The 13,301-nt window shown below is 39.7% G+C and overlaps 1 protein-coding gene across 1 annotated transcript in view; it reads left to right on the top strand.

Moving 5' to 3' along the window:
* The window catches only part of FANCI (FA complementation group I), a 132,514-nt gene that overhangs the window by 39,957 nt on the left and 79,256 nt on the right, over positions 1-13,301 (top strand). The window contains 1 exon segment of the mRNA XM_037833024.1: positions 888-1,014. Coding sequence (XP_037688952.1) covers positions 888-1,014 — 127 coding nt within the window.

A 13,301-nucleotide genomic window follows, 5' to 3' on the forward strand; every position in this document is an offset into this window, starting at 1 on the left:
ATAAAACCAAGGCATAGAGAAGTTAGGAAATTTCCCAAGGTTATATAGCCAGAAAATTGTGGAGCTAGAATTTGAGTCCATGCATTTTGGCCTCAGAGTCCATTTTTAACCCTAGTGCACCCTACTGCCCTAATCTAGAATAACTCCTATATTTGTCTTGAGCATTTAAGAAATTGGTCCTGTATACTGGGTTAGGAAAGACTGAGAAAGCAGCAGGTTTTTGGTGAAATAATAGACTCATTTTGACCATGTTAATTTTGAGATAGATATTAGCATCCCATAAAGAGGTGAGCAGGCAGCCTGGAATTGTAGGGAGAGTTCAGAAGTAGAAAGGACTTAAAGCCATGCAACTGGATGGGGTCACTTGGGGAGATTGTGGAGAGAAGAGCAGAGCAGAGAAAGGAGCCTAGGACCTAGCTCAGAGGCATTCCAATATTTTAAAATGTGCAAAAGAATTGAGAAGAGGCCAATGACAGAGCCCTGGAAGCTAAGAGAAGAAAGTATTTTAAGAAAGAAGTGATCAACTGTGTTGAATCTGCTGAGATGTTAAGTAAGCTGGGACTTGACTGTTGGTTTTGGCAGCCTAAAGGTCATTTGTGATTCTTGCAAGAACAGTTTTAGTGGCAAGGGAGAAGACAGGAACCTGATTGAATTGGATTGCACTGAGAAGAGAATGGGAGGTAAAAAAGTGGAAATGGCAATAGGCAATTCTTCAAAAAGTTTTGTTGGTAAAGGGAACAGAGAATTGGGTAGTAGAACATATATTTATTGCCTGCCTTCAGTGGTTGTATGAATTCAGCTTGACTTGATCCACTTACTCATCTGAGCACCTTTTTTATTGTCGTTTGTGCTAACTATAGCTCATATCTTTCTGTTGTATGTTTTAGGCTGTTGGATCTTGTTACCGTGTCATCCAGTGAACTTCGTCATGTGGAAGGCACCATTATTCTACACATTGTTTTTGCCATCAAATTGGACTGGGACCTAGGCAGAGAACTCCTGAAACTTTTAAAGGTACACCAGACTCTTAAGATGATCCAAGATCTCTTTATGGAAAGGGAATGTTTGAACTCAAGCCTCTTTTAATGCCAGTTAATGACAAGAGCCAAATATTGTAGAATGGTCCTGACTGTAAAAGATCTCCTTTTTTATTTTTAAAGTGGAAAATACGTGGTGTCACCATACCCTTAAACAAGCCAGCAAGCTCCATTTAAAAACCTTACCTTAAATGTTCTAGTATTTAAAAAAAGAAAAGACAAAAAGCCAAGGAATATCCAGCAGGAAACTCAAAGTCTAACCTTAACTTGATCACTCTTTTGTGTAACCTTTAATCTTGACCTCTGTTTTTCCGTTTATGAATTGGAGATGTTGCCTGTTTTTAGTAGTGTATCCTGGGGTTTTATGAAACTAATCATTCTTCATTGGATATTTGTGAAGTAGTAAAATAAATATCAGAAGTATTTTGAACTCTTTTGAAGAAAAGTGTATAGATAAAGGACATATTTTTCCCCCAACTTTTTATTTTGACATTTTTAATCCACAGAAAAGTTTAAACATTAGCACAATGAACAGAATATACCCTTCACCTTGATTCAATTAACACTTTGTCACATTTGCTTTATCTCACTTTCTTTCACTCTTTTTTTCCTAAACCATTTAAAAGTTAATTGCAGAAATCATGACACTTCAACTCCTGAATACTTTAACATGCATCTCTTACAAATACAGACATATTACCTAGGAAAATTAGCAACAGTTCCATAATGTCTTCTAGTTATAGTCCAGTTCTTGCCAAAATTTGTGTCTTTTATAGCTCCCCCACCCTCACTGCTGGTCCAGAATCTAATCAGGCTTCATGCATTGCATTTGTTTGTATATCTCTTTAACATCTTTTAAGTGTATTTTTTTTTTTTTAAATCTTCATTTTATTGAGATATATTCACATACCACGCAGTCATACAAAACAAATTGTACTTTCGATTGTTTACAGTACCATTACATAGTTGTACATTCATCACCTAAATCAATCCCTGACACCTTCATTAGCACACACACAAAAATAACAAGAATAATAATTAGAGTGAAAAAGAGCAATTGAAGTAAAAAAGAACACTGGGTACCTTTGTCTGTTTGTTTCCTTCCCCTACTTTTCTACACATCCATCCATAAACTAGACAAAGTGGAGTTTGGTCCTTATGGCTTTCCCAATCCCATTGTCACCCCTCATAAGCTACATTTTTATACAACTGTCTTCGAGATTCATGGGTTCTGGGTTGTAGTTTAATAGTTTCAGGTATCCACCACCAGCTACCCCAATTCTTTAGAACCTAAAAAAGGTTGTCTAAAGTGTGCGTAAGAGTGCCCACCAGAGTGATCTCTCGGCTCGTTTTGGAATCTCTCTGCCACTGAAGCTTATTTCATTTCCTTTCACATCCCCCTTTTGGTCAAGAAGATGTTCTCCATCCCACGATGCCGGGTCTACATTCCTCCCCGGGAGTCATATTCCACGTTGCCAGGGAGATTCACTTCCCTGGGTGTCTGATCCCACGTAGGGGGGAGGGCAGTGATTTCACCTTTCAAGTTGGCTTAGCCAGAGAGAGAGGGCCACATCTGAGCAACAAAGAGGCATTCAGGAGGAGACTCTTAGACACAAATACAGGGAGGCCTAGCCTCTCCTTTGCAGCAACCGTCTTCCCAAGGGTAAAACCTACGGTAGAGGGCTCAACCCATCAAACCACCAGTCCTCTATGTCTGTGGTCATGTTAGCAACCATGGAGGTGGGGTAGGCGAATACCCCTGCATTCTCCACAGGCTCCTCAAGGGGGCACTACATCTTTTTTTTTTTTTCCTTGTTTGTCTTTTTTCTTTCTTTCTTTTTTTTTTTTTTTAACTTTCCCTTCTTTTTTCAAATCAACTGTATGAAAAAAAAAGTTAAAAAGAAAACAAACATACAATAAAAGAACATTTCAAAGAGACCATAACAAGGGAGTAAGAAAAAGACAACTAACCTAAGATAACTGCTTAACTTCCAACATGTTCCTACTTTACCCCAAGAAAGTTACATAATATAGCAACATTTCAGTGAACTTGTTCCTACTACATCCATCAGAAATTAACAGACCATAGTCATTTCTGGGCATCCCCAGAACGTTAAATAGCTTATCTGTTCTTCTTGGATTATTGTTCCCCCTTCCTTAATTGCTCTCTACTGCTAGTTCCCCTACATTCTACATTATAAACCATTTGTTTTACATTTTTCAAAGTTCACATTAGTGGTAGCATATAATATTTCTCTTTTTGTGCCTGGCTTATTTCGCTCAGCATTATGTCTTCAAGGTTCATCCATGTTGTCATATGTTTCACCAGATCGTTCCTTCTTACTGCCGCGTAGTATTCCATCGTGTGTATATACCACATTTTCTTTATCCACTCATCTGTTGAAGGACATTTGGGTTGTTTCCATCTCTTGGCAATTGTGAATAATGCTGCTATGAACATTGGCGTGCAGATATCTGTTCGTGTCACTGCTTTCCGATCTTCCGGGTATATACCGAGAAGTGCAATCGCTGGATCGAATGGTAGCTCTATATCTAGTTTTCTAAGGAACCGCCAGACTGACTTCCAGAGTGGCTGAACCATTATACAGTCCCAACAACAATGAATAAGAGTCCCAGTTTCTCCACATCCCCTCCAGCATTTGTAGTTTCCTGTTTGTTTAATGGCAGCCATTCTAACCGGTGTTAGATGGTATCTCATTGTGGTCTTAATTTGCATCTCTCTAATAGCTAGTGAAGCTGAACATTTTTTCATGTGTTTCTTGGCCATTTGTATTTCCTCTTCAGAGAACTGTCTTTTCATATCTTTTGCCCATTTTATAATTGGGCTGTCTGTACTATTGTCATTGAGTTGTAGGATTTCTTTGTATATGCAAGATATCAGTCTTTTGTCAGATACATGGTTTCCAAAAATTTTTTCCCATTGAGTTGGCTGCCTCTTTACCTTTTTGAGAAATTCCTTTGAGGTGCAGAAACTTCTAAGCTTGAGGAGTTCCCATTTATCTATTTTCTCTTTTGTTGCTTGTGCTTTGGGTGTAAAGTCTAGGAAGTGGCCTCCTAATACAAGGTCTTGAAGATGTTTTCCTACATTATCTTCTAGGAGTTTTATGGTACTTTCTTTTATATTGAGATCTTTGGTCCATTTTGAGTTAATTTTTGTGTAGGGGGTGAGGTAGGGGTCCTCTTTCATTCTTTTGGATATGGATATCCAACTCTCCCAGCCCCATTTGTTGAAAAGACCATTATGGCTCAGTTCGGTGACTTTGGGGGCCTTATCAAAGATCAGTCAGCCATAGATCTGAGGGTCTATCTCTGAATTCTCAATTCGATTCCATTGATCTATATGTCTATCTTTGTGCCAGTACCATGCTGTTTTGGCAACTGTGGCTTTATAATAAGCTTCAAAGTCAGGGAGTATAAGTCCTCCCACTTCGTTTTTCTTTTTTAGAGTGTCTTTAGCAATTCGAGGCATCTTCCCTTTCCAAATAAATTTGATAACTAGCTTTTCCAAGTCTGCAAAGTAGGTTGTTGGAATTTTGATTGGGATTGCATTGAATCTGTAGATGAGTTTGGGTAGAATTGACATCTTAATGACATTTAGCCTTCCTATCCATGAACATGGAATATTTTTCCATCTTTTAAGGTCCCCTTCTATTTCTTTTAGTAGAGTTATGTAGTTTTCTTTGTATAGGTCTTTTACATCTTTGGTTAAGTTGATTCCTAGGTACTTGATTTTTTTAGTTGCTATTGAAAATGGTATCTTTTTCTTGAGTATCTCTTCAGTTTGTTCATTTCTAGCATATAGAAACATTACTGACTTATGTGCATTAATCTTGTATCCCGCTACTTTGCTAAATTTGTTTATTAGCTCTAGTAGGTGTATCGTCGATTTCTCAGGGTTTTCTAGATATAAGATCATATCATCTGCAAACAATGACAGTTTTACTTCTTCTTTTCCAATTTGGATGCCTTTTATTTCTTTGTCTTGCCGGATTGCCCTGGCTAGCACTTCCAGCACAATGTTGAATAACAGTGGTGACAGCGGGCATCCTTGTCTTGTTCCTGATCTTAGAGGGAAGGCTTTCAGTCTCTCACCATTGAGTACTATGCTGGCTGTGGGTTTTTCATATATGCTCTTTATCATGTTGAGGAAGTTTCCTTCAATTCCTACCTTTTGAAGTGTTTTTATCAAAAAGGGATGTTGGATTTTGTCAAATGCTTTTTCAGCATCTATTGAGATGATCAATTGATTTTTCCCTTTCGAGTTTTTAATGTGTTGTAATACATTGATTGTTTTTCTTATGTTGAACCATCCTTGCATGCCTGGAATGAACCCAATTGGTCATGGTGTATGATTTTTTTAATGTGTCTTTGGATTCGATTTGCAAGTATTTTGTTGAGGATTTTTGCATCTATATTCATTAGGGAGATTGGCCGGTAGTTTTCCTTTTTTGTAGCATCTTTGCCTGGTTTTGGTATTAGATTGATGTTAGCTTCATAAAATGAGTTAGGTAGTGTTCCATTTTTTTCAATGTTTTGAAAGAGTTTGAGTAAGATTGGTGTCAGTTCTTTCTGGAAAGTTTGGTAGAATTCCCCTGTGAAGCCATCTGGCCCTGGGCATTTATTTGTGGGAAGATTTTTGATGACTGATTGGATCTCTTTGCTTGTGATGGGTTGGTTGAGGTCTTCTATTTCTTCTCTGGTCAGTCTAGGTTGTTCATATGTTTCCAGGAAATTGTCCATTTCTTCTACATTATCCAGTTTGTTGCCATACAGTTGTTCATAATATCCTCTTATAGTTTTTTTAATTTCTTCAGGATCTGCAGTTATGTCACCTTTTTCATTCATTATTTTGTTTATATGGGTCTTCTCTCTTTTTGATTTTGTCAGTCTAGCTAGGGGCTTGTCAATCTTGTTGATCTTCTCAAAGAACCAACTTTTGGTGATATTTGTCCTCTCTATTGTTTTTTTGTTCTCTATGTCATTTATTTCTGCTTTAATCCTTGTTATTTCTTTTCTTGTACTTGGTTTAGGATTGGTTTGCTGTTCATTTTCTAGCTTCTTCAGTTGATCCATTAGTTCTTTGATTTTGGCTCTTTCTTCCTTTTTAATATATGCGTTTAGTGCTATAAATTTCCCCCTTAGCACTGCTTTTGCTGCATCCCATAGGTTTTGGTATGTTGTGTTCTCATTTTCATTCGTCTCTATATATTTAGCAATTTCTCTTGCTATTTCTTCTTTAACCCACTGATTGTTTAGGAGTGTGTTGTTTAACCTCCAGGTATTTGTGAATTTTCCAAGTTTCTGATGGTTGTTGACTTCTAATTGTATTCCATTGTGGTCAGAGAATGTGCTTTGAATAATTTCAATCTTTTTAAATTTACTGAGGCTTGTTTTATGTCCCAGCATATGATCTATTCTGGAGAAAGTTCCGTGAGCACTAGAAAAGTATGTGTATCCTGGTGATTTGGGATGTAATGTCCTGTATATGTCTGTTAAATCTAATTCATTTATCAGATTGTTTAGGTTTTCAATTTCCTTATTCGTCTTCTGTCTGGTTGATCTATCTATAGGAGAGAGTGATGTGTTGAAGTCTCCCACAATTATTGTGGAAACATCAATTGCTTCCTTTAGTTTTGCCAGTGTTCTCTCATGTATTTTGTGGCACCTTGATTGGGTGCATAGACATTTACGATTGTTATTTCTTCTTGCTAAATTGCCCCTTTTATTAGTATGTAGTGGCCTTCTTTGTCTCTCAAAACATCCCTGCATTTGAAGTCTATTTTATCTGAGATTAATATTGCTAAACCTGCTTTCTTTTGGCTGTAGCTTGCATGAAATATTTTTTTCCATCCTTTCACTTTCAGTTTCTTTGTGTCCCTGTGTCTAAGATGAGTCTCTTGTATGCAACATATTGATGGTTCATTTTTTTTGATCCATTCTGCGAATCTATATCTTTTAATTGGGGAGTTTAATCCATTTACATTCAACGTTGTAACCGTGAAGGCATTTCTTGAATCAGCCATCTTATGCTTTGGTTTATGTTTGTCATATTTTTCCCTCTCTCTCTTAATATCCTTTATTGTACCCATACCGAATCTCTTTAGTACTGAACCTTTCTCCAAGTCTCTCTGTCCTGTCTTTGTTTCTCTGTCTGCAGGGCTCCCTTTAGTATCTCCAGTAGGGCAGGTCTCTTGTTAGCAAATTCTCTCAGCATTTCTTTGTCTGTGAAAAATTTAAGCTCTCCCTCAAATTTGAAGGAGAGCTTTGCTGGATAAAGTATTCTTGGCTGGAAATTCCTCTCACTCAGAATTTTAAATATATCGTGCCACTGCCTTCTTGCCTCCATGGTGGCTGCTGAGTAGTCACTACTTAGTCTTATGCTGTTTCCTTTGTATGTGGTGAATTGCTTTTCTCTTGCTGCTTTCAGAACTTGCTCCTTCTCTTCTATGTTTGACAGTGTGATCAGTATATGTCTCGGAGTGGGTTATTTTGGATTTATTCTATTTGGAGTTCGCTGAGCATTTATGATTTGTGTATTTATGTTGTTTAGAAGATTTGGGAAGTTTTCCCCAACAATTTCTTTGAATACTCTTCCTAGACCTTTACCCTTTTCTTCCCCTTCTGGGACACCAATGAGTCTTATATTCGGACGTTTCATATTATCTATCATATCCCTGGGGTCCATTTCGAGTTTTTCAATTTTTTTCCCCATTCTTTCTTTTATGCTTTCATTTTCCATTCTGTCATCTTCCAGGTCACTGATTCGTTGTTCAACTTCCTCTACTCTTGTACTATGAGTGTCCAGAATCTTTTTAATTTGGTCAACAGTTTCTTTAATTTCCATAAGATCATCCATTTTTTTATTTAGTCTTGCAATGTCTTCTTTATGCTCTTCTAGGGTCTTCTTGATTTCCTTCATATCCCGTACTATGGTCTCATTGTTCATCTTTAGTTCTTTGAGTAGCTGCTCTAGGTGCTGTGACTCTTCTGGTCTTTTGATTTGGGTGCTTGGGCTTGGGTTATCCATATCGTCTGGTTTTTTCATATGCTTTATAATTTTCTGTTGTTTTTGGCCTCGTGGCATTTGCTGAACTTGATAGGGTTCTTTTAGGGTTTGTAGACCTATTGAAATCCTTATCTCTAATTTATCAGATTTACAGCTTCGTGGAGTACACTTTCTCTAACTAACCAGCAGGTGGCGTCCACGAGCCACCTGTTCTCCACAAGCCAGTTCTCCCCTGCTTAGCCTTTTTGGTGAGTGGGGGAGTGAGTCTTGTGGGGCCAAATTGGTGTACCAAGTTTGCGTGTGTAGTTGGTGTTGCCTGCCCTGTATGTGGGGCGTGTTTCTGGGCAGTCGGGGAGGGGGGGTGGCCCCAACAATCAAATCTCCCTGATGATCCTAGAGTTTTAAAGCTGCTGCAATAGTCTAATCCTTCAGTTCAGTCCTGCCACAGTTTGTCTCTGCCACTGACCCACAAGTCTTTGGTATTGGCGTATGGCTCCTGAGACTTGCAAGTGGGCCCCTCTTCCAGGCTGTGCACCCCGGGTCCTCTGTTGAGGGATGACTGTGCTATGTCACAGGTGAGTGCCGTCCCCCCAGGGCAGTTCTGGGCTGCTGGGCTGTGTAGGGAGGCTCCCAGTCTGCTCAAATGATGGCTGAATGGGGCTTTGTTAATTCACACTGCTCCACCTTCCCAGCTCTGGGACATTCAGCTGAGGTTGCAGGGAAGGCTAATGTCCACGCCCAGTTTTGTGGTGTGTGCCTGTTATTTGAAGCACTTCCGTCACACTGGGTTGTCTGGGGCAGCTCTGGGCTATGGGGCTGGCGATGGGCAGGAGTGTTTCCTGTCCACCAGGATGGTGGCTGTGAGCGGACACCCCCCTTTTCTTGGGAAGTTGTGTTGTTTAGTGAATTTTCTCAGCCACTGGATTATTGCCTTTTGTCTCAGAGCTCTCTTAGTTCTGCTCTTGACTTGACGTGCCCAAATAGCAATTCTTTGAAGCTTTCTGTATTGGGCTTCTTAGAGTAATTGTTTTAGAAAAAGAAAAAAGGATTTAAAAAAAAAAAAAACAAAAAAAAACCAAAAAAAAACAACCCTCCTCAGAGATCTAATGGGTTATTGAAATGCTAATAGAAAAAGCAACCAGGGCCATTAAGGAAAGGTCCACAGGGCAGAGAGATCAGCTTTGCTTCGGGATTTGCATATGCGCCTCAAGGCCTGAGCTCCGCCCTTCCCCTTTCTGTGTTCACCAGAACTCCAAAAATCCTCTGCTTTTATTTTGGAGTTTTTTGAGTTGTTTTTTTTCTATGCCTGTCTCCTCTCTGCTGGGCTGGCTGCTCTCAGAGTCTCTGGTGTCTGGTCTCAGTCTATCTATGGTTGGAGTTTGAATCAGTAGAATGAGTTTCCGATAAGAGCAGCCACTGCAGTTCTCCCTTCTCCTTCCCGGAGCTGACAGCCCCTCCTCCCCCGGGACTGAGCCTGGCAGGGAGGGGCGCGGGTCCCCTGGCCGCAAAAACTTACAGATTTCGCTGATCTCAGCAGTTCCACGTTTTCATGAGTGTTGTATGAAGTATGCCCAAAGACAGATTGCTCTGTGGTGTCCAGTCCACGCAGTTCCTGGCTTTTTACCTACTTTCCTGGAGGAGTAACTAAAACTTACAGCTCACCAGTCTGCCATCTTGCCTCGCCCTCCTGAATTTTTTTTTAATTAAAGTTTTGTCAAGAGTCTGGCCCATGTGTATCATGGAATGTCCTACAACCTTGGATTTATCTGATTATTTCCTCATAGTTAGATTCAAGTTAAACATTTTTGGTAAGAATATTTCAAAGTGATATTGTGCACTGCAGAGGCTAGCAGACTTTCTGTGAAAGGCTAGATACTAAATATTTTAGGCTTTGCAGGTCATATAGTTTCAATCTTAACCATTCATATCTATGTGGCAAGAAAGCAGCTGTAGAGAATACATAAATGAATGAGTGTTATGTTCCAATAAAATGTTTATAAATAATGAAATTTGAGTTGTATATAATTTTTGCATGTCACAAAATATTATTTTTTTAATTTTTTTTCCCAACCACTTAAAAATGTAAAAGCAGTCCTAGCTCATGGGCTGTGTACATAAACAGGATTTGGCCTGTAGGCTGTTGTTTGCCAACTCCTGTTCCATCACATTAGATCAGGAGGCACATAATATCAGATGCTATTGGGGATGCTACTGGGGATGCTAAATCATTGGGTTAAGATAATGACCATCAGTTTTCTTCATTTGTAAAGATACATTTCCCTATGTAACTGGAAAGTAATCCATGGGATTCTAATTTGAAATCATGCTTGTTCTAGTTTGTTAATGCTACCAGAATGCAAAACACCAGAAATGGATCAGCTTTTATAAAGGGGGTTTATTTGGTTATAAAGTTACAGTCTTAAGGCCATAAGGTGTCCATCAACAAAGGGTACCTTCACTAGAGGATGGCCAGGGGTGTCCGGAAAAGCTCTGTTAGTTGGGAAGGCACATGGCTGGCATCTGCTCCAGAGTTCTGGTTTCAAAATGGCTTTCTCCCAGGGCATTCCTCTCTAGGCTTCAGCTTCTCTCCAAAATGTCACTTTCAGTTGCTCTTGGGGCATTTGTCCTCTCTTAGCTTCTCCAGAGCAAAAGTCTGCTTTCAAAGGCCGTCTCCAAAATGTCTCTGTAAACTACAGTTCCTCTCTCAGCCCCTGTGCATTTTTCAAAGTGTCCCTCTTGGCTGTAGCAACCTTGCTCCGTCTGTCTGAGCTTATATAGTGCTCCATGAACTAATCAAGGCCCATGCTGAATGCGCAGGGCCACATCTCCATGGAAATTATCCCGTCAGTGTTATCATCCACAGTTGGATGGGGTGCATTTCCATGGAAACAACCTAATCCAAACGTTCCAACTTAATCTCCACTAATATGTCTGCCCCTACAAGATTGCATCAGAGAACATGGGGGACATAATATATACAAACCGGTACAATGCAAATATCCATTTCTTCAGCAACTTTTCACACATTGGGAGTTGCAAAATGGTAGATTTAAATTAGAATTTGTTAATCCAATCATTGCTTCTACCTTTATTAGCTGCCATTCTTCTGAAAAAAGTGCTCTCCCTCTATTTTTTTAATGCAATTTATTGAGATATATTCACATAACATACAATCATTCAAAATGTACAGCCAGTTGTTCACAGTATCCTCATACAGTTGTGTGTTCATCGCCACAATCAATCTTTGAACATTTTCATTACTCCAAAAAAATAAAATAAAAATAAAAAGAATATCCAAAACATCTCCATCCCCACCCCACCCATTGTTCATTTACTTTTTTTTAATACAGTTTTATTGAGATCTATTCATACACCAGTCATCCATGGTGTATAATCGATTATTCATAGCACCATCATACATTTGTGCATTCATCACCAGAATCAATTTCTGAACCTTTTCCTTACTCCAAAATAAAAATGAAAGCAAAAAAGAACACCTAGATCTTTCCATCCCCTCCATCCGCCCCATTCTTCATCTAATCTTTATCCCCATTTTTGCACTCATCTGTCCGTACACTGGATAAAGGGAGTGCGAGCCATAAGGTTTCCCAGTCACATAGTCATACTGTGTAAGCTGCAAAGTTACATAATCATCTTTGAGAATCAAGATCAGTGGGTTGCAGTTCAACAGCTTCAGGTATTTCCCTCTAGTCATTCCAACGTACTAAAAACTAAAAGGTGATACCTATATAGTGCTTAAGAATACCCTCCAGAGTGACCTCTCCATTTGAAATCTCTCAGCCACTGGAATCTTATTTTGTTTCATCTGTCTTCCGCCTTTTGGTCAAGAAGATCTCCATCCCACAGCACTGGGTCCAGGCTTATCCCCAGGAGTCGATTTCTGCATTGCCAGTGGAATTTACACCCCTGGGTATCATGTCCCACGTAAGGGGGTGGGTAGTGAGTTCACTTGACAAGTGGGCTTGGAGAGAGAGGGGGCCACATCTGAACAACAAAGAGGCTCTCTGGGGGGGACTCCTGGGCACAATTATAAGTAGGCTTAGCCTCTCCCTTGCAACAACTGGCTTCCCAAGGGAGATCCCCCAGATCGAGGGCTTGGCCCACTAAATTGGCAGTCCTCAATGTTTGCATTAAAATCAGCAATAACCCAGGTGGGGAGGTCCAACATTTCTGCATGTCTCCCCAGATCCTCAGGGGGCCCCGCAACTGCACTTGTACTCTCTGCCCATATCACTCTGGGATGTATCAGGATTTCACCCCAGCCTGTACAAACTCACCAAATCCCACTTCCCACTCACCACTCCATGCACCTATGGTGTTGAAACAAATTGATCATACAGGTTAAATTATCTAGTGTGCTACAGAAAATATAGATCCTGCACCAAATAAAAATCTCCCTTGGTCTTGCACAAAAGCTATAGTTTTAATACCCAGTCGGTATCGTCCTTTACCCTTGGGCCTGATTTGCCTTAGTCCTAACCATATCCGCTTCGTTCATATCTCTAATTAAAGTCTAAACTTTTTTCAGCCCTTTCAACAGTTGCTGTATGGGGTACTACTGACATTCAAGCTGCCACACTCTAGCTTCAAGTCTCCCATGTAACACAGATACCCATAGTTCCAGAGATCAACCAGGTTGTACACAAGGAGCTCAGCATCTCAGGATTTAGAGATAACCTTTACAACTCAGGAATAGATGTGACTGCTGTAAGAGCTTACAATCTAGGGACCATTACAATAAGTATTTCTCTGGTAAGCTGTGCCCTACAATTCAGTTCTCAGAGTTTACACATTATCATTAGTCCATATTAGTGAGGCATTATAATGTTTGTCCTCTCGTTTCTGGCGTGCTTCACTCAAAATGCTGTACTCAAGATCCATTCACCTAGTTGTGTGTCACACAGCTTCATTCCTTCTTGTAGCCGCTCAATATTCTGTTATATGCATACACCACAGTTCACCCTTCTGTTCATCAGTTAGTGTACCCTTAGACAACCTCTATCCATTGCAAATCGTTAATACTCTTATTTTTTTTTTTAATATCGTTATGCTCCCATGGGCCTTTTAAAATTCAAGTACATATTATTCATTACTGTCATTATTTGTTTTGATTTTCAGAGTGACCCAAATTCGGCCAGTTAGATCCTTCAAAATGGCCTAAGTGCCCTTTTGACTTGTCACCATTACTGTGAGCACTTTTGTGGCACAAACTATCC

Source organism: Choloepus didactylus, chromosome 4 (assembly GCF_015220235.1).
Source record: "Choloepus didactylus isolate mChoDid1 chromosome 4, mChoDid1.pri, whole genome shotgun sequence".
NCBI classification, from domain to species: domain Eukaryota; kingdom Metazoa; phylum Chordata; class Mammalia; order Pilosa; family Megalonychidae; genus Choloepus; species Choloepus didactylus.